This window comes from Lygodium microphyllum, chromosome 26 (assembly GCF_053477565.2).
Source record: "Lygodium microphyllum isolate KBCC chromosome 26, Lygodium_microphyllum_v1.1.10, whole genome shotgun sequence".
NCBI lineage: Eukaryota > Viridiplantae > Streptophyta > Polypodiopsida > Schizaeales > Lygodiaceae > Lygodium > Lygodium microphyllum.
The window spans coordinates 125,110,356-125,138,086 of record NC_141160.1 but is presented as its reverse complement, the minus strand read 5'-3'; the positions used below and the strand labels follow the sequence as shown (position 1 = coordinate 125,138,086).

General features: G+C 44.3%; 1 protein-coding gene across 8 annotated transcripts in view; it reads right to left on the bottom strand.

Annotated features, from left to right (window-relative positions):
• Positions 1-27,731, bottom strand: part of LOC148013773 (Clathrin adaptor complex small chain family protein) — a 112,401-nt gene that overhangs the window by 35,316 nt on the left and 49,354 nt on the right. For 2 of the 8 annotated variants that reach the window (XM_087667944.1, XM_087667948.1), the window contains exon 7: positions 8,829-8,887. The exons of 4 other annotated variants lie outside the window; for them this stretch is intronic. In XM_087667944.1, the coding sequence (XP_087524070.1) occupies positions 8,829-8,887 (59 nt within the window). The remainder of the gene's footprint in view (positions 1-8,828; positions 8,888-27,731) is intronic. 2 more of the 8 variants (XM_087667945.1, XM_087667946.1) reach the window with 2 other exon arrangements.

Here is a 27,731-nt window from a genome sequence, read left to right as displayed (position 1 = left end):
ATTTAAAGGACCTCCAAGGAATAGATGGAAAAACTTTGAATGCTTTAATTGCAGGAAGAGAGGTCATATTGCTCCTAATTGCCCTTATCCAAGAAGAACAGGAGGGGAGATGTATCCCATGCCACAAGGAAATCCTAGGCAAGATGGTAGATCTCAACAGGAACAAAGGCCACTTGAACTAGCTAGACAACAGTTGGAAAGAAGACCTAATGAAGGCACATCAGATATGAATTTGATCGAAACCAGCATGTCTAATGATGGGGAAAATGCATATGTTTTTACTAATAAGAGAGTCAAAGAGAGGGATATTGAAACTGAAATTCAAAGGGAAGCAAGGATTAAAAAGGGAAAACAGGTTGCAGATGATCCAGAAACCAGTAGGAAAGCTAGACAACGAAGGAAGATTCAAATGGGTGACTTTGCTTTGAAAGTCAATCAAGTTCCTTACAACCTGCTTGAAGACTCAAAAGGTAAAAAGGCTGATGTTACATATGGTCAGCTACTGCAGATGAACTCATCTTTGAGGAGGCAATGGCGTGGTTTGGTTAGCATCACGAAAGGAAAAACCCAAACCGAGCATGTTGGAGTGGTATACCTATCAGATGTGAAAGACATTATACCTGTCATGGACGCATGGATACATGGAAGGAAATTTGATCAAGTTTAGGTTGATGGTGATGCGCAAGTTTGTGTAATCACTGAACAAGCAATGTTGCAAATGCATCTTAAAATGATAGGGAAGTCACTGTTTAAGGTTAAAATGGCAAATAGCTCAAAAGTGAAATGTTTGGAAGTCATTGAGAACTTGGAGATCAGTATTGGAGGCCAAAGAGCATGTTTGGATTTCCATGTTATGCCTGTAAAACTTGGGGCATATCCTCTCATCTTGGGACGACCGTGGTTGATTGGTATGAGATCTAGACAAGATTGGTACAGAGGTCAATTGGAACTTTATCTAGAGAAGCCAGTTCATAAGAGGGTGATCTTTGACATGAAAACAAGGTCTATCATTCAAAGTGGACATGAAAGTGATGTTGAAGGTGATGAAAGTAGTGATTCAGAAAATTCCAACCTTGATGAGGAAGATAGAGAATGGGAAGCTAGTCTACTCTCTAAGGATGTTGACCTCTTCGGGTTGTCAATCCAAGGTTCAAAAAGAGGAAAAAATGGTAAATATTACTGCAGGAAGTACAAACTTCATGCAGAAAACGTATGATCAGCAACAGAAGTCGCTTGATGCTGAATTTATTTATCCTGTTGATGATGCAAAGTGGGTGTCTCCTGTTGTAATAAGACCATAGAAGAATGGCAAGTGGAGAGTATGTGTTGATTTCAAGCCTCTTAATGCAACTACTAAGAGGGACTACTATCCTCTTCCGTTTCAAGATGAGATCTTGGATCAAGTGGCTGGTCATAAATTTTACAGTATGTGCAATGCCTACTTTGGATATTTCCAAATCAAAATAGCAAAAAAAGATCAGAAGAAAACAACGTTCATTACCCCATGGGGATGCTTCTGTTATAGAGTGATGTCGTCTGATGAATGCATACGCCAACTTTTCGAGATGGGTTAGTTGGGTATTTGCCCCTTTCATTGGGAAATCTTTGCGGGTGTTTATGAATGACTTTTGTGTGTACAGCTCAAGGGCATTACACTGTAAAAAACTTATTGAAGTTTTTTGCAAACTTGATGAGGATGGTGGTCAGCTGAACCCTGATAAATGTAAGATAGCAAGAACTAGAGTGATACTCTTGGGTCATGAAGTGTCTGCTAATGGTCTTTCACCTCACCCTAGTAAAGTTGAGGCTTTACTTCTTATGGATTCTCCAAAAACTGTAAAAGAATTGATGAGCTTTGTTAAAAATTTGAATTATCTATCAAGGTCATTCCATATGCTGGCTGAATATGTATATCCTTTACAAAAAGCAACTCAAAGGGATCCTTTAGTTTGGACGCAAGTTGAAGAGGATGCATTCTTGCAGATTAAAGAGAAGTTAAGCACTTTGCTAGTTCGTATGCCTCCAAACTGGAATGAACCTTTCTTTATTAGCATTAGTGTTGGGAAAAATGCAGTGGGAGTCATTTTAATGCAGAAGGAAAAAGGGATGTCTTATATGAGGCCGGGGTGTTTTATATAAGCAGATCCATTGAAGCGACTGAAAAAGCTTAGATGGAAGAAGAATTGTTGGTATAGGAGTTGGTATATGCAGTTAAAAGATGGAAATCATACTTGATTCAGAAACCATTTGTAATACTTATTGGTTCCCAGTTGCTTCCACAAGTTTTGAGATTTGCTGAAAATGCTCCAAGAGTTACTAAGTGGTTGTTGGCTTTGCAAGAATTTGAATTTGCATGTTTAAAGGAAAATATTGTAAGAGCTAGCTTGGCTGATATTTTGACTTATAAAGAACCTGTTGAAAGTGCAGTTGTTATAAGATGGAAGTTGATTCCACATCCACAAATTCATTAGGAGATGAAAGATAAAGATGCTACCTTGTTTTTTTATGGCACTTACAGAAGAGTGCTGGAAAAGGGAGGACTGGGTTTTATCATTATGGATGCTGAAAATCGAGAAGTCTTTTCTGAAAGTCAAGAGAGTAAAGAGATACAAAGTAACAATGAAGCTGAATATGCGAGTTTATATGCTGGTCTGTAACAGTGTATTCAGCTTGGATACAGAAAGATAGTTGCAAAAGGTGATGCCATGTTTGTGGTTAGACAGGTTCAAAATGTTTGGAAAGCCAATAAAGATATTTTGAAGGACTGGCTGTTTAAGATAAAAGGCCTAATGAAGCAGCTGAAAATTTTTTTAATTTGGCATATTGGTAGAGAGAACAATCGTAGAGCTCATGAATTGGCTGAAAATGCTCTTTCCCAGTATGTTGCTGCCATGAGGGTGGATAATCCTAGATATGAGGGTAGGGAAAGCCTTCACCTGATTGAAGAGTTTCTAAAAACTAGCGAGCTAAAGTCATTGGCTAATAAATACAAAAGGTATGCCACTATCAAAAAGGCCAGGGCATATGTGCTCATAAATGATTAGTTGTACATGAAGGGGATTGATAATGTACTAAGAAGGGTGCTAGATAGTTTTGAGTTTCCAGCTTGTTTATCTTTCTATCATGAGGAAGCATATGGTGGTCATTTTGGTTTTGAGCTTACCAAAAGGAAAATTCTGTTAGCAGGACTTACTTGGCCTAGTCTAAGTGCTGATGTTGCTCATTGGAGTAAAAGTTGTCATGCTCGCCAATCATATGCAAAAAGGGTACTAATTCTAGAACCTGCCAAAGCCATTGTTGCCTACGGACTGTTTGAGAAGTGGGGTTTGGATTTTATTGGACCTTTGCCTAGTAAAAAAATAGGAAATTCTTACATCATTACTGCAATTGATTATATGACCAAATGGCTTGAAGCTAAGGCTACAAGGAATTCCAAGAAAGAGGATACAACTCAGTTCCTCATGGAGGACATATGCTGCAGATTTGAAATACCACTAGAAATAGTGATAGATCAAGGTCTTGGCTTCAAAAATAAGCTATTGAGAGAATTAACGAGGAAACTAGACTTGAAACACAAATTTGCTACTCCTTATTACCCTCAATGCAATGGACTAGTGGAAGCATTCAATGGAACGTTACAGAAGATTCTCTTTGAGCTGGTGGAAGATCATCCTAAAGATTGGGATAATTATCTACATCAAGCTTTGTGGGCTTGTAGAACAATGCAGAAGACAAGTACAGGATTCACCCTTTTTCAGTTAGTATATGGTCAAGATGCTTTATTACCTATGAATGTCATGTTCCCTACGATGGAGTTTGTAAGAAAGCATCAGTTAGATCAAACAAAATTGGGAATTGACAAAGGATTGAACTTGCATACCCTATAGCTGGATAGACAACAAGCAATGAATTGTTATGAAAAACAGATTGTGAAGAGAAGGGAATGGTTTCATACACAGTTGAAGAAGAAGAATCTTGCAGAGGGAATGCTGGTTATGAGATATGACAGTAGCTTGGACTCTACTTTTCAAACTAAGTTTCGAGTTAGATGGGAAGAATATTTCTTCATCAAGCAGAAGTTTAAAAATGGCACACACTTGCTAAAACATTTAGATGGGACTGTTCACAACAGTAGAATCAATGGGTTCCATCTAAAGAAATATATATGCAAAATCCTATAGCTAAAGGGGATGTAGGTAATGTACATACTGTACATAAAGTAGGTTGCTTCTAGTTTACTATTTGGGGAAAATTCAATTTTCTGAAATTTGGTATTGATCAGATGGTTGTAAATGATGGACAGCATATTCAAAGTGTGCTTTGACACCTACTAAAGGTCTCTGTCAAGTTTGGTGTTGATCAGAGCAAGAATGTGAAAGTTTGGTGTCTGGAAGGTCGATGTCCCAAGTAAACTGCATGCAGGAATTTAGGACTACAGACTGTGCAGAGCTGTTTCAGGGTAGAAGATAAAGGAATTTGACTCTCAGTTGTTCTAAAGAGTTATAGGTTGGAAAGAGAGCTATAACTTTCCCTTTTGAAGCTCAGTGATCCGAGGTCTGGTTAGAAAGCTGTGAGCTGTTCTGTCCAGTGCTCTATGAAGCAGATTTTCAGAAAAAGGTGTTTGTCTTTGTCAGATGTTTTTGAAGCTTTTAATAAAGGTTTGTTCACACTTGTGTTACAAACCAAGGGGGTGGCTAATCATGGTGTATGAAAATGAGCGACCGAGGACATGATGCTTCATAAAGTCAAGTGGGGTAACACATGCAAATATCATTTTTTTGTCTTTCTAACACATACCCGTAGCGGGAGTCATGTTGATAAATGAAAATCCCAAGTGGTACCATGCATATTCGACACGTGGTTGTGATATTTCAGTTTTGACATACGCGCTTCATGTAGGAAGAGAAGAAAATGTGTTCTCGCTTCTAATTTTGAGTCCCCGAGTGGAATTTTACGTGGCAAGGGGCATGTTTGCCATCTAACAATTAAGGGGAAGCAAGGGGCAACTTAGTAAAATAGGGAAAAAAGCAAAAACGTGATTAGTTTTTTTTGGAAAGAAGAGAAGAGAAGTGTTCGACACAACACAAGCGTGAGAGAGAGAAAGTGAGAGAGGGGGAGAAAGAGAGAGAGGGAGAAGAAGAATCTTGCACGCTGAAGAAGGGAGAAGTCTGAAGCTCAGAAGAAGAAGAACAATTTGTCAGAAGAAAGAGACCATGAAGCTGAAGTTATTGGAGCTAAGAAGCAAGATGGCAGAGTTGCTCAACTCAATGGGCTGATACAAGTTCTCAGTTTTCACATGATGGTAGTAAGAGTCTTCCTTTTGTCTTGTTTACTTCTACTGCTTTGCGGGGAAGAGAGTTTTCAAATCAGTTCTGGTGTATGGATATGAGTGAAAGACAGCAGAGAATTGTTCTTCTTCATGATGAGAGTGATGTTTGTTAGTTGTTGAGTGAGGCTTCCCCTCAGGAAAGAAGAATGGAAGTGAAGGGTCTCTACATCTAAAACTGGATATGTAGCAGGGAATATGTATTATGGTCAGATGTTGAATGCACGAACTCAAGTTACAGGAAATCTGAAAGGATTTGCAGCCAAGAAAATAATGGATCAGACTTTGTAAAGTTCAAAGCTCCCGCGACTCTTCATCAATGCAAGATTGTACTTTTGGAACAGAGTAGTTGTGTTTGCTCTATAGAGCATGCAAGAATTTATGTCTACAGACTGTGCAGAGCTGTTTTAGGGTAGTAGATCAAGGAATTTGACTTTGAGTTGTCCTGAAGAATTATAGGTTGGAAAGAGAGCTACAACTTTCCTTTTTGAAGCTCGGCGATCCGTTGTCTGGTTAGAAAGTTATGAATTGTTCTGTGTAATGCTTAATGAGGTAATTTCTGTGCTCTATGAGGAATTTGGCAGCATCTACGTCACCAACTCAGATTCCCATGAAAGTCATCATGATTTTCCATTGATTTATCAGTGCAAGCTCTGTTTGGATGCAGTAATGTCTTCAATAGTAAAATGCTTGTAGCAGTTGAATGAATATGAAAATTTTCTGTATAAAGCTTTGATTACCCGTGTATTTGGTTTGTATTTATGTGTGCTCTAAGGAAAGAAAAATAGAGAGGATCTACAACTAATTCTGTATTGCTTTGTGGACCGGTTTGCTGTGTGGGGTTGCCATCCCTAAAAAATAGGAGTTGTCAGATTCTCTCTAAAAGTGGTAAAATCTGAGCTTGAAGGTTTGAAGTGTTCAGTTGAAGTCTCAGTGAGGAGTGAGTGATCAAGAATTTTCGATCATGTGTTCAGTGGTGCCATCTCGTGGGTTTTGTTGAGGGAAGATCCTCCGTCTTTATCCTATGGTGTTGTCTTGGGGGTTGTTAAAGGCCGACTACCCAATTCACCTACCAACGTGAGTCAGTTACACGGCCTCCGACTTCCGGTGAGAGAGGAGACGGAGCTGTTAGACTCAAAGCATGCAGATGATACAACACTTTACATAGAGGACGATGAGTTGATACGGGAGAGAGTGAGACTAGCTCTCGAGATGTTCTGTATTGCAGTGGAAGCAAAAATCAACTAGTGAAAGTCCATTGGTTTCCTTACAGACCTAGACTTTGCCTTGTCCTGTGTAGTTCAGCTTCCCCTCCTGGTGCGGAATTTCTTCTGTGCCAGGTCAAACGGTTCCAGAAACTCTCGAGCCAAGGTGGCGTGGGAAACCATCATCCGGCATCAGTCACATGGAGGGCTTGTGATCATAGACCTAGAGTATCAGAGTCTGGCCCTTTTGGGCAAGCTGGTAGTCCGCGGTCTCATACCATGAGGGCATATCTTGAAGGTCCTACTATAGAAGGGTCTCCAAGAGTGAAGACCAAGGCATGGTAGTGATTGGAGACCGCCCTTGAGATGGATCTTCATGACAGCCCAGATCACGCCCCCCAAACCCCCTTTCCTACGCAACTTACTTCGTTTGTGGGACAGCCTTCGTAAGGCCCTAATTCAGAGCCCCCCAGGCTACCAGGAGGAGATAGACCACCAGCCGGTGATTTGGAACCCCCAAGTCAAAGATCAAGAGGGGGTACAAATTGGCGAGCACCCCCACATCCAGTGGACTAGTTGGGAGGCCGGCCCGGCTCGCACCATCAGGACGAAGTGGGAGGTGTATAGGATGGTGAACAAGGAGGTATTGCAGCGGGCATTAAGTTTCCAGAGAGGAGTTGAGTTAAGGAGAAGGGAGATTGACGCAGCAATACCTCAAGAGTGGCTTGTCCCCTTGATACAAGAGCCGGTAGAGTCCACAAATGTATGGGCCGCTAAGTTTTCACCAACACGTATCCCCCTACAAGTGGCAGGTAGAGTGGGTGGCACCCCACATGGAACCTTCTTCACCGTGCAGGAGGGGGGGGCGTCTTGATCTTATTAGAGGACAACAGGATGAGGGGATAGCTATCCTTTCGTGGAGGATTCGGGTGGTTGGCCTTCAAGGGAAGACATGGCAGCTAGACCCCTATGTATTCTGGGAGGAGCTCCGGGAGTGGTGCCTTTCGATTTGGGAGGACATGTCACCTGATGAGCTAGAGTGGGATCCAGAAGAGTGGCTATGGCCAACCACTGCGGTCGCTAAGAAGCCACCAAGGTTCCTAGAGTATACAACCAGGATTGGCAGACATGTACTGACGCAAGAGGACATGGACTGGGCGCCATCGCGTAGAGAGTAAGTACTGGGCGAAGCACAAGATCACACATGCTTTCCGATGAACTTTCTAGCGCCGCCAATGAGACAGCTGGAGGCCGAGGAGGGTACCATATTTCTTATGGCTAGTGGCACATGGAGGCTTGGCGGTGGGGAGTTGGTTAGCCCAGAAGCTGAAGGATGATGTAAACGCTGCACATAGCAACTTCTGGAAACTCCAAAGCATTTTTTTTGAAATGTGAGACGGCACAACATGTGTGGAGAGGAGTATGCCGCATCCTCCGCCATATAGTACCCAGTAAGCCAAGGCCGTCACCATCTGTATAAGCCTGGGATGCAGTACACGATATCTCATGGGGGGCTTTCTACTGGCAAGCAGTCAGCCAAGGCCATCACCTTCTGTATAAGCCTGGGATGCAGGACACGATATTCTTTATTGAGGTTGGGTTGTGTGCAGTGGCCTGCTTGGAGACTCTATCCATCCGCCAAGTACTAGAGCCCATAGTAGACCGCTCTGAGGTATGGGAGATCGTAGGGAGTCTCACTGGATGGCATATCTAGAAGGCACGGTGTCAGGAGGTTTTTGGCGGGGAGAGACTTTCTATACAGGCGACTTTAGGAGAGCTCTGGACCTCCATCATCCACTCCCTTCACAGCCGATGGGACGAGGTGCAAGGCGAGTCTCAAGCTTGTTAGGAACTCTGTTTTCATTTCATGCGCACTTGGGGTGGCCAAGACCTGTTTTTCATGATGCAAGCAGGCAGCCCCAGATGGCGATACCACCCCCCCCCCCCCCCCCTCCATGGCTTCTTGCCCCCATCTCCCCTAGAACGCCCTAAGAAGCTTATATACTTGATATATCTGTGACTCTGCATCAACCCTAGCTAGTCTGTTGAGCATGAGCACTTCTTTGTATTCAGGTTTTTTCTGGAGTAATATAATTAGCCACACTTTATTTGCAAAAAATAATAATACTATAAATTCTAAAATTTGCACAAACTTCCGTGCCCAATTTGTGTCAATCAACAAATAAACGTTATATTTGCACATATTTGCTGCCTTACAATGCATGAAATGCAAAAGCCCCAAATCTCCTCAAAGAAATTTTGAGAAATTGAAGAAATTTTATACTTAAGAGTCTTACAATTCGATGAAATGTCACCTCGAGATATGGATTGACTACAATCAACAACTTCACTGCACCTTGGGATACATGCCAAACCCAAAGATCACAAAAGCCTCAAATTTCTTATGGAAATATCATAAATTGGGCAAGTTAGTTGAAAACCCCCAAATTTATTGGTATCAAGTGTGAGAAATTGAAAATTTCTTTGAAATTAGATTCTAAAAGTAGAGTTTCTACACTTTTAGGTTTTCTAAGTATTTCTACAAAGCTGAATATAACACAAATGGGCAAGATGAATCGAAAATTGCAAAAAAGATTTTAAAACCCCGAATTCAAAAATTAGGGTTTTTGTGTTATTTTTTCCACATCTGCAAAAAATGGAGGACAAGGCTGACAAGCAGAGCTACGAGAGGCTGCATGTGTAGGGTTGTATGCAAGACTACATATGGGACTATGTGCAAGTTGAAAACAACGGCCGCTCCTCCAAAACAACAGCTTCTCTTCCAAAATAGCAACTCCTCTTACTTTGTTGATTGAGTGGACTTCGCACAGGTGGCACCAGCTAAGCAATGACTCTCACAAACATGCCATGATCAAGTGTACGGATTAATTCTTGCTCGTGCCATATAAATCCACACCCCAAGCAAATGTACCCTTGATAGGACATCCTCGCACTAACCATGTGAACCCACCCTTGCCATGTCATCATAGAACCTTCTAGAAAATATGATATGTCATCGCTTGATCATCGATGATATCATCATGGAACATTCTAAAAGATCTTTAGCCACTCTCCAACACCTATAAAAAGAGGGGCTCCCCATAGAGCTCCTCAGTCTTGCCAATACTAGTCTTGGGAGCTCAAGGAGTCAAGATCTCCAAGTAAGTAACTTCTAGTTCAAGTTCTAGTTGTTGGGGGTAAAGGCGCCTCCGCCGTGCCGCCCTGTGTATTACTACACTGACAGTACCCGCCACTGCACACTGCAGGAGGCGGGCGCCCGTCACGTCACTTTATTCTTTATTCTTTTAGTAACAGTTTGAATAAAGGAAGGCCCGGTTACACATTGTGACTGTTGGAGTTCCCATTTCTTGTCTCTCTTTCTTGCTCTTGCTCTCCCGCCATAGCTCGCGTGCAAGCTTCGATCCTTCTCACCTTTCAAGTGGTATCAGAGCTTGGCATTCTCTTGCTCGAGCTCGACTCGATGCTTCCCGACCTTCGCATCGACTTGCTTCACGCATTGGGTCTCCATCCCGGCAGCCATAGCCGACCTCTCGAGCTCCCGACTCTCCCCAGCTTCCCGAGCTCCATCCCGGCCTTCTTGAGCTTCATCAAGGCCTTGCCCTTGAGGTATTGCTTCAACATTTGCAGGCATTTGAGTGTATTCTCAGTTTGAAACACGGCAGGAACAAAGGGCAGCCACTCTTCTTGAGCTCCATAGCTCATATCTTCCCTCCCCTTTGCATTGGGCCTTCATGGCTTGGTATGTGCCTACCTTGGGCCATCATTGAGCCCCCCCACACTCAACATTCAGCCACGTGATTAAAGCAGCACTCCAGGCCTCAACACGCTGAATATGGCGCCCATTTTCAGACTTTGACCTCCACGTTTTACAGCTGAATGCTTTGTTGCTCATGGAGCACTCATCATTGGCCTATTTGGAGGGCATTTGAGCCATTTTTGGATGTATGCTTTGAGCTTTGGCATGATGTCTCTGGCATTTGGGGACGACTTGGAGAGATTTTGACTTGAATACGGGGCTGAAATCTACTGTTTAGAACAATAAATACATGCTGGAATAACAGTGGGCTGAAGGTACTTTACATGCTTTGGCACTTACCTACCGATACCGGATGTATGCTTTGAGCTTTGGCATGATGTCTCTGACATTTGGGGACGACTTGGAGCGATTTTGGCTTGAATACGGGGCTGAAATCTACTGTTTAGAACAGTAAATACATGCTGGAATAACAGTGGGCTGAAGGTACTTTACATGCTTTGGCACTTACCTACCGATACCGGATGTATGCTTTGAGCTTTGGCATGATGTCTCTGATATTTGGGGACGACTTGGAGCATATGTATGAGATTATGGGATGCTTTTGAGCTTCGCATTAGCTCCGTCTTTACTGGCATTTGGACCGACTTGGCATGCTCGTGGACCGCCTATGCCTCATGTCTATGCTTGACAGTTAGGCTTTTGCATTACATGCTTTGGTTCGTGACATATGCTATTTGGTTCGTGTATGCCATACCGACATTTGGAGCTTGGATTTGGATGTATTTGAGCATTCCCGGCTTACTTGATCACTGATCTTGGTTGCTATTTGGATGTCATTGAGTTGACCGAGAGCTTATTTAGGCTTATGTATTGCTTCATGGTTAATACGACCGGTGCTTCATGTATGTCATGCTCTCTTGGATACGCTTGATGCATTGACAGGGTCACTTATCACTGGTGCTTTCTCTTGGGTTGTTTGAGCTTCTGAGCTCACTTTGTACGCCTTTTGTGCCAGTGGGAGCACTTTATATGCTTGCTTGACCTTTGACAGTTGCATGCTATTGGAGCACTTACATGTATTTGGAGCAGTTTATGTCTTGAGCAGCTACATACGCATTGAGACTTTGGGATCATACTCCGATCTTTATGGATATGCATTGATGTACTCTTGGTTCACAGGATGCTTATGAGCTAAGTCTCATATTTGGATCTTTCTTTTTGAGCAGACACCTATTTGTGTCAGGTTTTGGCAGTTACAGGAACACTTTGCCTAGAGTGTCTGGGGATGTGCATTTCACTGGCAGATGTTATTTTGACATGCTTCGGTGTTGAGCTCATGTTCTTTTCACTGTCATTGGCCTTGCTTATGTCCATTTCATGCCGGCTTTGGACCTAGCATTGTTTGCTTGACATTGGATCCTATTTTGGGACAATTTGCTCTCTAGACTGCATACCTGCAATTTATTACAGCAAGCAGTTATTGGTGGACTGAGGTGTACTTTTCATACTGAAATATCCTGATTTGGTGTACCGCACCTAGTACTAAGTGGGCAGCAACTTTTGGCACACTTTGCTCGCCCTTTAGACCCCGTTTTGGTCATTTTTGGGCAGTTTCTGCAGTAAAACAGCAAGCAGTTTTGGACTGTTTGGGCATTTCCAGCCTGCATAATGGCGTCATCTTCGCATGATAGTGCCATCTTTAACATTACAAAGTTGGATGGTACCAACTACTCTTACTGGAAGAGTCAAATATGGCAGGTTTTGGTGCAGAAATCTCAGATTAAGCCACTTCGGTTGAGTGGGGAGCAGCCTGAAACTATGGACAATGACGACTGGCTTGAACTTGATGAGCTATGCAAGTCCACGATTGTATTGTCTCTCACTGAACAGGTACATTATAAAGTATTTGAGGAAGCACAGAGTGCATGGGATCTATGGAATAAGATCAAGAATCTTTATGATAAGAAAAGTCCGGCGAGTCAGATGTACTGGTTGAAGCAGCTTATGGATCTGCGCATGAAGGATAATGCGACTATGTCTGCTCACTTGAGCCAATTCCATACTATACTGAAGAACCTGACTTCGCAGGATATCACCTTTGGAGAGGAAGTAACTCCTCTTTTCTTGCTTGGGACTCTGAATGAGTCATGGGATGTATTCCACACGGCCCTATGTGCCTCTAGTGCTACTCTGAAACTGAATGATGTTGAGAGTGCTCTTCTTCAGGAAGAGGTGAATCGCAAAAACTTGGATGCCTCTCATGGTAGTCATGCTTTGACAGTTAGAGGCAGGAATGACAGGAATGATCGTGGTAATAACCGTGGCCGTGACTCGCAAAAGGGTCGGTCTAAATCTCGTGGAAAGTCGTGTAGTAAGTCGCATGGGCGCAACGCTAATGTCACTTGTCATCATTGTGGGAAAAAGGGCCATATCAGACCACAGTGTCATGAGTTGCGCAATGAGAAACGCAAGGATAAGGGCAAAGAGAAAGTGCAGGAGAAGTCCTTTGATCGCAGCATAGTACCTGCGAAGTCCAGCGTCAAGATTGAGGAAATTAATGTCACGCAGACTGAGGAGTCCGATGGTGGTGATGAGTTTATACTTGCAGCTAGTTTTTCTGATGCTTCACACTTGACTGAGACATCTAGTATGTATGCACAGTGCTGGTTATTGGATTCAGGTGCGTCCTTTCATGTGACGCCTTACCGTGAGTGGTTTCACTCTTACCGTACTGTATCTGGATCAGTCAGACTTGGAGATGACAGGTCTCTTGATATTGTGGGCTATGGAGATATTCAGTTGCAGTTTTCCACTGGCAATTCCTTTTTGCTCAGGGATGTACGTTATGTACCTGCGCTTACGCACAGTCTTATGTCTACAGGACAGTTGGATGATGCAAGGTTTCATGTCTGTTTTAGGGATTCTGCCTGGAAAATTACCAAAGGCAGACTTGTGCTTGCTAGAGGCGCCAAGGCTGGCAGCCTCTATCCTCTTGTTGTATCTGGGTCTTCTGTAGCCCACATTTTGGCAGTGGGCTCTATCCCACATGTATCACTTTGGCATGCCCGTTTGGGGCATATGTCTTTGAAGGGAATGAAAATGTTATTTGGTTTGCAGTATCTTCCGCCTTTAGATCATGCATGTTTTGACTCGTGTGATCATTGTCTTTATGGTAAGCAGAATAGGTCTACGCATAAGAAATCGGGTAGGCCACGCATGAGTGAGCCCTTGGCATTGGTGCATTCCGATGTTTGTGGGCCTATGCCTTGCATGTCTATGGGTGGCGCGAAGTACTTTGTTACCTTCATTGATGATTTTTCTAGGAAAGTGTGGGCTTATCCCATAAAGCAAAAGTCCGATGTCTTGGCAGTCTTTCAACGTTGGCTTGCTCTTGTTGAGAACTAGACTGGGTATAAGCTGAAATGCCTTAGGACTGACAATGGGGAAGAATATGTCTCACGTGCTTTTGAGCAGTTTTGTGATGACAGGGGTATTAAGCGTCAGTTAACCGCCCCTTACACCCCACCCCAGAATGGTTTGGCTGAGCGCATGAACAGGACTATTCAGGAGCATGTGCGCTCTATGCTTAGCCATGCAGGCCTACCCCAGAGTTTTTGGGCTGAGGCAGTTAGTACGGCAGTGCATGTCATAAACCGATCGCCTTCCAGTGGATTGGATTTCCAGGTTGCAGAGGAAGTTTGGGCTGGTAAGCCACCCTCTTATGCGCATCTCCGTGTCTTTGGATGTGAGGCATTTTACCATGTGCCCAAGGACAAGAGGAGTAAATTGGATCCAAAGAGCATTAAATGCATATTCCTTGGCTATGGTGAGTCAGGAGAGATGGGCTATCGCCTATGGGATCCGCAAGCGCGGAAAATAGTACGCAGCCATGATGTCATCTTCCATGAAGACAAGATGCACAGGCAACCTGAGAAGGTGGTTGAGATCCGCAGAGTGATCTTTCAGGAGGAGCCTAGAGCTCCAGCACAGCCAGTAGTACAGCCTGCAACAGTTCCTCCACAGGGCCAGGGTGTTGGACAGGCAGTTAGACAGGCAGCAGAGCCTGCGGCGAGACGGTCTGCTAGAGACAGACGTCCACCTGACAGATTTCAGCCCTCTATGCATTATGTTTTGGTTACCGATGCAGGAGAGCCTTTCACTTATGATGAGGCTATGCGCAGGGGTGACAGTCACTCCTGGGAGAGGGCTATGCAGTCTGAGATAGACTCCCTGCATAAGAATGAGACTTGGGATTTGGTTGCCTTGCCTAAGGGCAAGAAGGCTTTGCCATGCAAGTGGGTGTACAAGCTGAAAAGTACCCCTGGACACCCCAAGCCGGCATACAAGGCTAGATTGGTAGCAAAGGGTTTTAAGCAGGAACATGGTGTGGACTTTGATGAGGTTTTCTCTCCTGTGGTTAAGATGACCACCCTGCGCTTAGTCTTGGCTTTGGTTGCACAGCTTGACTTAGATCTATATCAGATGGATGTCAAGACGGCTTTTCTACGTGGGAACTTGCATGATGAGATCTATATGGATCAGCCTAAGGGCTTTGCAGAACCTAGCAGGGAGCACCTAGTGTGCAAGTTGAAGAAGAGCTTGTATGGCTTGAAGCAAGCACCTAGGGAATGGTATCATAAGTTTGATGCCTTTATGCAGTCACAGGGCTACAGCAAGAGTGCTATGGATCCGTGTCTTTACACGAAGAAAGCCCGTGATGGCAGTTTGCTTATCTTGGTACTCTATGTTGATGATATCCTGATAGCAGGGAAAGCTCATGATGAGCTAGATGCTCTTAAATCTCAGCTGAAGAAGAGCTTTGAGATGAAGGATTTGGGACAAGCCTCACATATACTTGGGATGCGCATTAAGCGCGATAGGCATCAGGGGCTTTTGTATCTCTCACAACGGGAGTACATTCATAAAGTCCTTGAGCGCTTCCGCATGTAGGACGTAAAGCCTATTGGCTGTCCATTACCTTCTTATGTGAAGGTATCACAAGCCGATTGTCCACAGACAAATGAGCAGAGGGCCGAGATGGCCAAGATCCCTTATGCTTCAGCCGTGGGCAGTTTGATGTATGCCATGATAGCCACTCGTCCAGATATTGCGCATGCAGTTGGTGTTGTGGCACGCTATATGGCTACACCTGGCAGCAGACATTGGGATGCCGTGAAGGATATCATGAGATACTTGAAGGGCACAGCAGATATGTGTATTTGCTATGGCAGCCAGGATACAGGGATCGTGGGGTACACTGACTCCGATTATGCAGGACATGCAGATAGTAGGAAGTCCACTTCTGGCTATGTATTCACCTATGCTGGAGGGGCTGTCTCTTGGATGTCCAAGGTTCAGAAGTGTACGGCTTTGTCTACCACTGAGGCCGAGTATGTTGCAGCCACTGAGGCTTGCAAGGAGGCCATATGGTTAGGCCGTCTAGTTGCTGACCTTGGGATTGATGCTACACCTACACTGCATTCGGATTCTATGAGTGCCATTCAGTTGGCTAAGAATCCAGTCTTCCATGCGAAGACGAAACACATTGAGGTGAGATATCACTTCATACGTGGTGTCGTGGAGGACAGGTTTGTTGACCTTGTCAAGATCTCCACTGACGAGAATCCTGCAGATCTGCTCACGAAGAGCCTCACTACCGAGCGCTTTGCCTTCCTTAGGAGGTTGATGGGCATTGGATGAGATGTCGCCTTTCCTCATCCCTTGTACCTATGTACATTTGTACTGTCTTTTCTTTTTCTTTTCTCTCTCACTAGGGCAGATTCGCCTTTAAGTGGGAGGTTGTTGGGGGTAAAGGCGCCTCCGCCGTGCCGCCCCGTGTATTACTACACTGACAGTACCCACCACTGCACACTGCAGGAGGCGGGCGTCCGTCAAGTCACTTTATTCTTTATTCTTTTAGTAACAGTTTGAATAAAGGAAGGCCCGGTCACACATTGTGACTGTTGGAGTTCCCATTTCTTGTCTCTCTCTTTCTTGCTCTTGCTCTCCCGCCATAGCTCGCGTGCAAGCTTCGATCCTTCTCACCTTTCACTAGTTCTTGTCTAGTCATGGCATCTAGTCTTGTCTTGTCTCCCATTATACTCATGTTGCCTTGTCACCTTGTAATCTCCTAGTATGAGATCTTGTATAGTACTGTCTTGTATCTTGTTCATCTCCGTCGAGGGAGATCTTGTATCCATACTTACAGTCTCAGGTTTTGGGATCCTTCATATCCTATCAAGTCCTATTGTCTATACCTACGGTCACGGGTTGTGGGATTTTCCATATCTTGTTATCATTGCACCTTGTACCCCTACATGGGATTATCTTGTAATCAGAATTCTTATAGCAAATCTTGCATCTAGTCTAGTCTCTCCAGCACAGTCTGGTGCTCCCATAACAATGACGAGTCAAAACCCACTTGTCTAGCTCTGATATGAGCTGTTGAAAATAGGGGAAGAGAGAGATAAAGAGAGATGGAAAGAAAAAAAGAAAGAAAGATATATTAACATCTACTAAAGACCAAATCGGCCTATAAGACATCCATGCAGAAAGAAATATCTTCATGATATCATGAAAGTGAAAAGTGAAGAGTGAAAATGAGAATCCTATCTAAATGTGCAATAAGCGCATAGATCATCAACTGGGCAAGCCCTCAATGGATACAACTATGACCATCTTGTCAAAGTGCAATGACAGGAAAGCATATGAACGAGAGAGAGAGAGAGAGTGTGTGAGTGAGTGAGTGAACATGGAGAGAAGAGGGGGAGAGAGAAAGAGACTGGAACGCAGATCTGAAATATGAAGAATGCTGAATAAGGAATATGGATATGTACACAGGTGCAGTTCATATGTCAGTGTATCTCCACCTCGATGATGTCACCCTACTGTACACCTCAAAGTCTGCAGCAATCAGAACAATCTCTGGCTGAACCCAGCCTGTAACCTACTGTACACCTCAAAGTCTGCAGCAATCAGAACAATCTCTGGCTGAACCCAGCCTGTAATCTGCAATCAGAATGTATGTGAATGTGTCCTGAACATCTGCTATTTATAGCAGTAAATATAGGCCAGCTAAAATAGCAGTCGGCCTGCCAAATCTGATCTGGCTGACCTGTGCCAGATTCGGCCGACTGCACAGAACCTGCCCAAAATGGCAAAACTGCCATGTCATCACTGCGATCAATCTGTCCAACTCCTGATGTGGCCTGTCCGACTGCTGCGCATGCATATCTGACCTGTGCTGCCACGTGGCACTCCAGCAATAAATGCGATGACTGTGCAGGCAGTACAAACTGCTCTCGAATGCATGAACGCATGCATATCCAGGGGATGAGAAGAAGCCCATATCTCTAACACCCCCTCTCAAATCTTGGACACGGCATGAGGTTGAGGGATCTAGAATACTAGTGGAGTAAAGCTTGGGAAAGCGCCTTCATAAACAAATCTGCTAGGTTGTCCTCTATCTTGCAGTAAACCACATCGATAGTCTCATTCAAAAGCTTCTCCCAAACGAAATCGTGTTGTATCTCAATGTGCTTCGTCCAAGCATGAAACACTCGGTTCCAACCCAAGGCAATGCAACTTTCATTGCCACAATGGCGGGTAGTAGGACTTATTGACTGACAGCCAAGCTCCTCCAATAACCTCCAAAGCCACACCGTCTCACATGTGGTGAAAGATGCCACTCAATACTCCGCCTCAGTCCAAAGTAAGGCAACCGTCAGTTGCTTCTTACTGCTCCATGAAACAAAACCTAAACCCAAGGTAAAGCAATAACCTATCGTGGATCGCCTATGGTCCACATCTCCAGCACAATTTGAATCGCTCCAACTTGTAATCACAAGATCTGGACCATCTGTACCTGCTGGATACAATATCCCTAGATCAAGAGTCCCCCTCACGAACCGCAAAATCCTCAAAAGTAGCCTGCCACTATACCTCTTTAGGTTCAATCATGAATCTAGCCAACGATCCTACAACATAACAAAAATCAATACAAGTGTTGAGAAGCCAAACCAAGGACCCAATAGGCTGCCTGTAATGGGTAGCATCCACCAAAGGTGAATCAATATGGGCTGTGGCCTTCCAGTTCGGATCCATAGGAGTCAATAAGGACCATCTCGAACATAGTCATGAGCTCCTACACATACCACTACTCGGAGATGAAGATCCCTAGCTGAGTCTAATAGATCTCATGCCCTAAGAAGAAATGGAGAAGTCCCATATCTGTCATCTTGAACTTCTCGTGAAGTGTTGTCTTGGTTTCTTTGACCATCTATACATGATCACCTGTCAAAATCAAATCATCTACATAGAGCACAAACAAAGCACATGTCCCCCTCTGAAATGTGGACATAAAGCTAGGGATCAGCGATGGAGCGCTGATACCTCAATCTTTGCTAGAGGAACGAGCCTATCTTCTTGTTCCAAGCAGCCTGTTTGAGGCCATAGAGGGCCTTCTTTAATCTATATACTTGTCCATCTAATGAGGAAAAGCTGGGAGGCTGCTCAACATAGATCTCCTCCTTCAAATCACCATTGAGAAAGGCAAAATTCACATCAAGCTAATAAACCAACCATTTTCTATGGCTAGCTAAGTCAAGAACGGCTCTAATGGTAGCCATCCGAGCTATAGGTGCAAAGATATCATGGAAATCCACCCCTCGCCACTGTGCGAAGCCCTTTGCAACGAGCCGCGCCTTGTGCTTATCCAGAGTACCATCACTATGATATTTGGTCTTGAAGACCCATTTGACACCAATAGCCTTCCTATGAACGGGTCGAGGCTCAAGATCCCAAGTGCCATTCCACTCAATAGTATCCAACTCCTACTCCATAGGTTGCTTCCAATGCTGTGATTGCAAAGCCTTCTTCACGGAGGTGGGCACCCTATCCTACATAACACCAATCATCAAACAATAGTTAGAACAAACAAGTTCAATGGAATGTGCTTGGTTCCTCCGAGAACGCCACGAGCCATCCTGCAACTGCCACTCCTCAAGGACCCCCTTGATCCTTGCATCAGGGATTGTATCGTGTGCCCAACAAGGAGGCTGGAGCTCTCCTCGTCACTCTCCATCTGCTGAAGTCTCTAAAACATTCACCGACAGTGACTCATGTGAAATGGCCAGTGGTGAAGTAGAATCCTCATCTAAAGAAGAAGCATCCCCAAGAGACACTGGTTTCAAGGGAACAGTCTCTAGCGCCCAACTATCTCCAGGATCTCCAAGTACACAGTGATCCTCACTCCCCTCTGAAGTTGGAGCCTCCACAAATCGCACATTGTGAATCGTATAGGCATCCCGCTTAACGAGATCATACAAGCAATAGCCTTGGATTACAAGTTATAGCCCACAAATACTTATTTCTTCGAAGCCACTTTAAACTTGTCCCCCGAGTCTTCAAGATATTAACATAGGCATCACATCCAAAGATCCTGAAATAAGAAACATCTAGCTTGGCTCCAAAATAAGCCTTACAAGGGGTCATACCAACCATGGCCAAAGTAGGTGACTGATTGAGGATGTGGATAGCAATAGCCACAACCTTAGCCCATAGGCACTCAAATGTTTGACGATGCACCATCATGGTGCAAGCCATCCCAATCACACTCATGTTCTCCTACTCCAATATGCCCTTCTCCTAAGGTGTGTTTGTGTTTGCAAACTCTTGGCGAATACCACAATTTATACAAAATCTAGCAAGCTCGTTATAAATGAACTCTCCTCCCTTGTCTGACCGCAAGGTCTTCAGCTTCCAGGCTGATCGATTCTCCTCGAAGAGCAACCAATCCTTGAAGTTGGAGAAGGCATCTGATTTCAGCGTCAAGAAGTACGCCCATGTCATCCTGCTAAAATTGTCAACAATAAGCATGAAATACAAACTCCCCTTTAGGAAATCTATCCGCATAGGTCCACAAAGATCTATAGAAACAAGCTCCAAGGATGCTGAAAACCGCCTCAAAACCTTGCTAGGAATGGCATCACGATGTCGTTTTCCACGAATGCAGGATACACAAGGCTGTTGGTTCACTATTATGTCCAGCAAACCTCGGACAAAAAACTGTTCCCTAGATGCCTTTCGAAGGTAGTCATAATTCAGGTGGCCAAACCGAGCATAACAAAGCTCGAACTGTGTCTATGAAGTAAAAAGATGAGAAGTCAAGGTAGAAGGAGACCACAACTTGTAGACTCCATTCTCCTCATAACTTGTAGAAAGCACCTTTTTGGAGCTATGCTCAAGAATCCTAAAAGAATTTGTATCAAACTCAACCAACAAACTAAGAGCACAAATCTTGTACATGGAAAACAAATGGTAACCCAAACCTGGCACATAAAGCACCTTGGAAGTATAAGTACCAGCTCGTCCATCTAGAATTAATTGTATGTCATCCCTACCCTCTGTGGAAACAGAAGAGCTATCTCCTATGAGAATTTGCCCATGCGAAGGCCACAAATGGGTAACATCTACAAAAGAAGAAGTCATGCTGAGAGGCACCACTGTCAACAATCCATTCGTGGGGATATGGGGCCATCAATGCAACATGAAAGACCTTCGGGGTCAATGTCTGAACTACCTCTAAATGGAGAAAAGCAACTAATGAGGGATTGGTCACTGCTCCCAAATCCTTTAAAGCCTTCTCCTTCTTGTTATCCTTCTTATCCTTGTCGGGGCAATCCTTATTCCAATGACTTGTCTTGCTAGAGATGTGACAAGTAGAGTCCTCTTTGTCTTCTTTGGTTTGTGGTCCTCCTTGTTGTCTTTCCCCTTCTTTTAAGAGGCCTAACTTGTCAATGCCTCTGACTATGAAGCACTGTACCCTTTAACTTGTTCCTCTTGATCCAAGACCATAGGAATCCTACCACTGAAGAGTCGACTCCCGCCCTGGAGCAATCAAGGCAGAGTAAAAAGCACCAAACTTAGGCGGTAACTATGACAAAAGAGTTATCGCCATGTCTTCCAATGTGATCACCTTCCCTACATTGAACTTGTGTTTGAAGTTGGCATCGCTTATTCACATACTCCCGCGGTTCAACATCATCATTTGCATCTCCAAAGACACTCATTTCATAATGGTCATTCGAATGTGCAACTGATCGAGCTCCAACCATATGTCCCTGGCCATCGTCAAGTGCTCATTCGGTTTATCCCAATGCGCTTGAGCCTTTGCCAACTCCGCACGATCGTTTACAAGAATTTTGGACTTGTCTCTTGATGTAGGACAATCAATAGCCTCCGTAACAAGCTCCTCCAAATCATAGGACTCTAAGATGGCAAACATCATAATGCATTAGATGTGGTAGATCTCGCCAAGGAGCTTCTGATCTAATGAAAGAGCCAGTAGATGAAAGGGATGCACGAGACGCGGGAGAGAAGAGCACACACAATGTAGGTGTTGTCAACAATGTTATGACAGCCTTATTGCACTTTCATATATATATGAATAATGTATATGGGCGGTCATTGTACACGGGCAGGCCCAAGGGCCTTTTACCCCCAACAACCTCCCACTAAAAGGCCAATGGGCCAAGGAGTGAAAAAACAAAACAAAAGAAAAGAGATAAGGTGAGGAATCATGTCATCTCACCCAACGCCCAATTGGAAAGCGAGCTGTGCAATAACTAGCGGGAACCTCCTCACAAGAAGAGTCAAGCATCCCTGAGTCTATGACATCCAAGAGATAAGGGATCCCATAGCTCTAAACAATAGAGCAATCCATGACTGCTTCCCATGAAGCAAGCAACACAACTCATGTGGTGCATAGCATCAGCGCGGTGCATAAAAGATAGCAGAGAGCATACAGACTTCTAAGGTCAATCATCGAAAGAGGGTCAGCATCCTGGACAGTATGCGGCCTTAGCAAAGCATACTGTCAAACAGGATCTGTCTTGCTAGAGATCTCAAGAGGGTCAGCATACTGTCAAACGGGATCTCAAGACAGTATGCGGCCTTAGCAAAGCGGAAGACTGACATACAGCTGTAGAATCAACCATAAAGCGCACTGAACGCACATCAAGAGGCCTGAGAGGTGTCTACTTCTTATAAAAGATAGCATGATGGCTATGTAGAACTTGCTGGGCATCTAAATCCCAAAACCTGTAAGCCGTAAAGTCACCATCTCCATAACCAAGATGTATGCATCTGCGTGGCATAGGCTCATGTGGCATACTAATAGATGCCTAGCAGTCAAACATCCTCAAGTGATCATAGGAGGATCTCATTCCACTCCATGCCTCATGCAGAGTAATAACAAACACGACGTCCGATTAACCAAGTAGACTGCCGTCATAAGGGCCTCAGCCCAAAAGCCATACGACAACCTAGTTGTGGTAAGCATAGAAGCAACCTTTGCTTGTAAAGTCAGGCACATGCCATGAGCAATCCCATAATACTGTGGGCATAAGAAATCAATGCCATATTGCTGACAAGAGATCCGTAAGCTGGGAGAGATAGCATGACTCTCATATCTATATGCAAGCATCTAGGCCTGCTACCAGCAGAATCCATAAACCTCTCAAGCATAGTAACAGCATCCTCAATCCGTACCAAAGGGTAAGCCCAAACACGGTGGGTAGCATGATTCATGAAGGTCACAAAATACGACGCTCCACCAAAGTGTATATCCCCTATACCAATAACATGACAATCCTACTCAAGGCCCAAAAAAATACATCCGTCAACCTCCTTGTAAGAAGAGAACCAAGCTCTATACGGAGTAACATGACAAGATGCCATATTGTCTAAAAGCCAATCAAAGGTATAGGCGGTATCACTGAGCAAGTAATCTGTAGGGTAACACGATGCCAGGAGTCTAGGCTCAACTGCATCATCATGGGTAACTACATACACCATACCACTATCAATAGTAGTCTCACCTACTGTATCACTGACTCTGCTCTCATGTCTAGTGCGGCGCAAACTTTTCTACTCTCTAATCCACTTGAAGCATTTACGCTTCACATGCCCTGTCTTTCCACAATGAAAGCAAACAGAACCTATAAAACCAATAGAAGAGGACAACTGCTCTGTAATAGTATGAGTAGGATTGTCCAATGCATCCAAGGAGCTCAAAGAATCAGAGGAACTCTCATTAGAGAGAACAGGCTCATCAAGAGAACTGTCTGCATGACTAGAAGAGCTGGAAGTCGTCATAGCATACTGCAAAGGGACCTCATCCAAACTAGAAGGGGAGAACACAAAGGCATCAACCACAGATGCAAAAGCTCCCACACAGACAAGCCTAGCAGACAAAAGCATAACATATCCAACCACTATAGCCCGTAGCCATATAAGACATCTTCACCTGCTATGCCTGCAAAAACACAGAAAGCAACCCCCTCTAACTGTAGAACACAGCCTGCTAGGGCTCTTCTCTACTTGTCTTGCACCTTCTTCACCTGTCGGGAGGCAATGAAAAGATAAAATCTACAATTGAAGACTCAAAACGCAGCCATCCTCCTTTCTGAACAGCAAAAATCCACAACAAAATTAGCAACTTTGCTCCTTTCCCACATGTCCACGCTATTCTCAACCTTGTTCCAATGCACAACCCTCCCGCTCGCCCTCGAATGTTGAACACACAGCCTTGTGTCACACTGAAAACTCCTCTTCAAGTCTGCCCACGATCAATCAATCTTTGCGCTGCTCTTATACCATGTCAGAGTAGTGCAACGATGCAAAGGCGTATGACCGAGACTGAGAGATAAGAGTGAACACGTAGAGAAGAGAGAGAGAGAGAGAAAGAGAAAGAAAGAAAGAGACAGAAGATGCAGATCTGCAATATGAAGAATGCTGAATAAGGAATACAAATATGTACACGGGTGCAGTTCGTATGTCTGCGTATCTCCACCTCGATGATACCACCCTGCTATACACCTCAAAGTCTGCAGTAGTCAGCACAATCTCTGCCCAAACCCAGCCTGTAATGTGCAATCAGAATGTATGTGAATGTGTGCTGAACACATCTGCTATTATAGCAGTAAATATGGGCCATCTAAATAGCATTCGGTCTGCCAAATCTGGCCGACCTGTACCAGAATTGGCCGACTCGACAAAACCTGCCCAAAATGGCAAAACTGCCACATCATCACTGTGATCAGTCTGTCCAACTGCTGATCTGGCCTGTCCAACTGCTGCACATGCAAATCTGACCTGCGCTGCCACATGGCACTCCAGTAATAAATGCGATGACTGTACAGGCAGTACAAACTGCTCTCAAATGCATGGACACAAGGCTCTGTCCAAGGGATGACCAGAAGACCATATCTCTAACACATCCAGGGACACAAGGCTATACGCATGTGAGATACAATGTTGCCAAGCAGATCTAACACCATCCAATGAGTACATGGGGATGTAAAATGCGATAGTTTGTTGGGGGCTCCTAGAACAAGCTGCCAAGTAGCTCATGGAGCAAGTGTTGGCTCAGTAGGCTAGGTATGTCTCATGCTGTTGTCGAATTTGGATGACCTCGCACTGGTGGAAGTATGGCCTCCTCCTCCTGAATGCACTAGGCCATCATCTGGGCCTAATCTCATGTGCTCTCTGTAGCAACAGCCCTATGGGTCTCCTTGTCCCTAGAACTGTATGTCCCCTAACTGGTGTGGCTCCCTGATAGAACTCTGTCAAGATTGTTTGTTGTGCTCTATCCCCTGTACCTACTACCAAGAGGGATGCTCTAACTCTCTGGATCTCCAATATGTATCAGTCCCAAATATCTCTCATCCAATGTGCTCATCACAGGCTGTTTAGTCTGCTGCCGCTGAATTAGTGTATGATACTTCTCTCATATCTAAGCATAGGCACTACAGCTGCAGAGGAAATGCTCTTTTCTCTCCACCTCATGAAATAGTCGACAAAATCTCTCCTCCTTAAATACCTATGAGGCCCATGAAAAGGAACTTCTCCATATATTCCTCCAAGGCATCTGACTCGTCCCACTACCTGCTCATACATGCATATATGCCCCATATCATGTTTGATGGCATCCCCAAATATATTCCTCCAAGGCATCTAACTCGTCCCACTACCTCTTCATACACTGCATATATGCCCCATATCATGTTTGATGGCATCCCCAGAGTTAACACACACTGCAGTAATTTTTCCCTTGGCACCATATCAAAAGCTTTGTAGAAGTCCACAAAGCAGCAGTATAGTCTTTGTCTCCTAATCCGGACCTACTCAATCATGCATCTCATGGTGAAAATATTGTCCAGTGTGGAGAAGCTGTTGGGAATACAGGCCCTCGTGCCTTTAAATGTGCTCGGGTGTGAACACACCCTTAGCACTTGTACTTTCATATATATATATATAAACCTAAAGAGGTACACTCGTCATTGTACCCAAAAATTGTGTTCACTCTCCTGACTACTCTACACTCTCTCTCACTCTCTCTGCTACTAGCAAGCACTGTGTGTCTCAATCCCCGCACCCTCTGGGCTCAACAAACTGGTATCAAAGTGTTGGTTACAACGTTCCCATTTCCAAGGAGTGTCAGGTCGCAGCACTTGACAAGTGCGGCAGAACAGGTCACCTGCAAACGACATGTGTACCACAGGTCATGCAAAAGACCAGTCAGAAGTTGAGTGCTTGGCGGAGGCAACTAGACCAGCAGGCACGTTTTCTGCGGAAGGCGGGCTGTTGGAGAAAAGGCAATAGTTGCTGCTGGAGAGGTTAGGCGAACAGGCGACTGCCTTGACGAGCAGTTGACAGGCTGACGAGCGTGCGACGGGCTGGGCGAGCAAGCAACGGCCTGACAAGCAGGCGACGAGCTAGACAGGTCAGTCACAGGACCAGCGGGACGTGACCAGCGACACGACTGCACATCGACTTCACTAGCGCTGAAGGCGGGATATGGCGTGCGACAAGACTACAACGGCGCCGCAGCTAACAGGACTCACGCGGCACGAACAGGTGGTGTCAGTCCTGACGGGTCCACGGACCCATCATCCAACCTTTTCTTCTCTTCCACAACCAAGATTTCGCGCACGCAAGCAAAAAAGGTCAGATTTATGCAATCTTGGCCCAAAAATCTGGGGCTTTTCCAGATTGAGTGTTGTTCATGCAAAATTGAGGCATCTACGTCAGAAATTGCAAACATTGTGCGCATTAGAATTGGGGATTTTCGCCAAAATTATTGAAATTTTGCTCATCTGAGTGAAATTTCTCAACATTGGACCCATAAAATTTGGGGCTCTTACTGTATTAGTGAAATTCTGTTCAGCTGAATCAGATTGGCTGACATTGGTGCACATTAGGACCCAAGAAATTTGGGGCTTTTGCAAAATCCTGTGAAATTTTGCTACTTTTGCCCATTTTACGCTTTTGGGAACATGTATTAATGCGATCCAAATAGATCAGTCACACTGAAATTTGGGGGTTTTGCTGAAATTGCTCTATTTTGGCAAAATTGGTCTGTTCTATGCATGTGAGAGACAATGCAAATGTATGGTTGATGCTTTGAGCACAAAATTTTGGGCTTCTTTGACTGTGCGCGTCAAATTTTATGCGCTTGGGTACATGTACAACAGAAATTGCAGCTAAAATTTGGGACTTCTCATGTAATGTGATGTATCTGCCCATGGAACAGCTGTAATCAGTTGTGGAATGCTGTAGCACATGGTTTGGTGCTTCTGAAAATTTACTTACAGATCTGAAATTTCTGCTTCTATGTGGTCATTTATTGTTGGTTGGAACTTGTTTGTACCTTGGTCACTTGTGTGACAGTTTGGGCCTGCATTTGCTGAATTTTTTGGTCACATTTACGCTGAAAATCATGGCTGGCAGCAATGAAGCAATAATCTCATACACATTAAGAAGCTTGAAGGAGCACATAACTTTGCAGTCTGGCAAAAGCAATGCTACAATATCCTGTTGCAAAAGAAGCAGGCAAAGCCGATTAAGACCAAAGGGGCAAAGCCCACAGACACGGAACAGGAAGATTGGGATGAGTTACATGAGCTTGCACGCTCAACCATCAAGCTATCGATTTCTGATGCCTTGTTGTTTAACATTGAAGGTTTGGATTCTACATATGCTACTTGGACTCAATTGGAAAAACAGTATGCACAGAAGAGTGCTACAAGTAAAGTGTATTCGCTGAAAAAGCTTATGGATTTGCGTATGAAAGAGGATATAGCAATGTCTACTCACTTGAGTGAGTTTAACTCCATTTTCAGCCAGCTAATTGCCTTGAAGTTCTTGATTGATGAAGAATTTAAGGCTATGTTCTTGCTTTGCACTCTGCCAGAGAGTTGGGATACATTCAGGACTGCTATGAGCAATTCTAATGCTATTCTTTTGTATGCTGATGTAGAGAGTGCTCTACTCATAGAATGAATGAATCGGCATAACAATGCATTCACTAAGTCTTCCAGTGCTTTGCATACTAGAGGCAGATCATAGTAGAAAGGCAAAT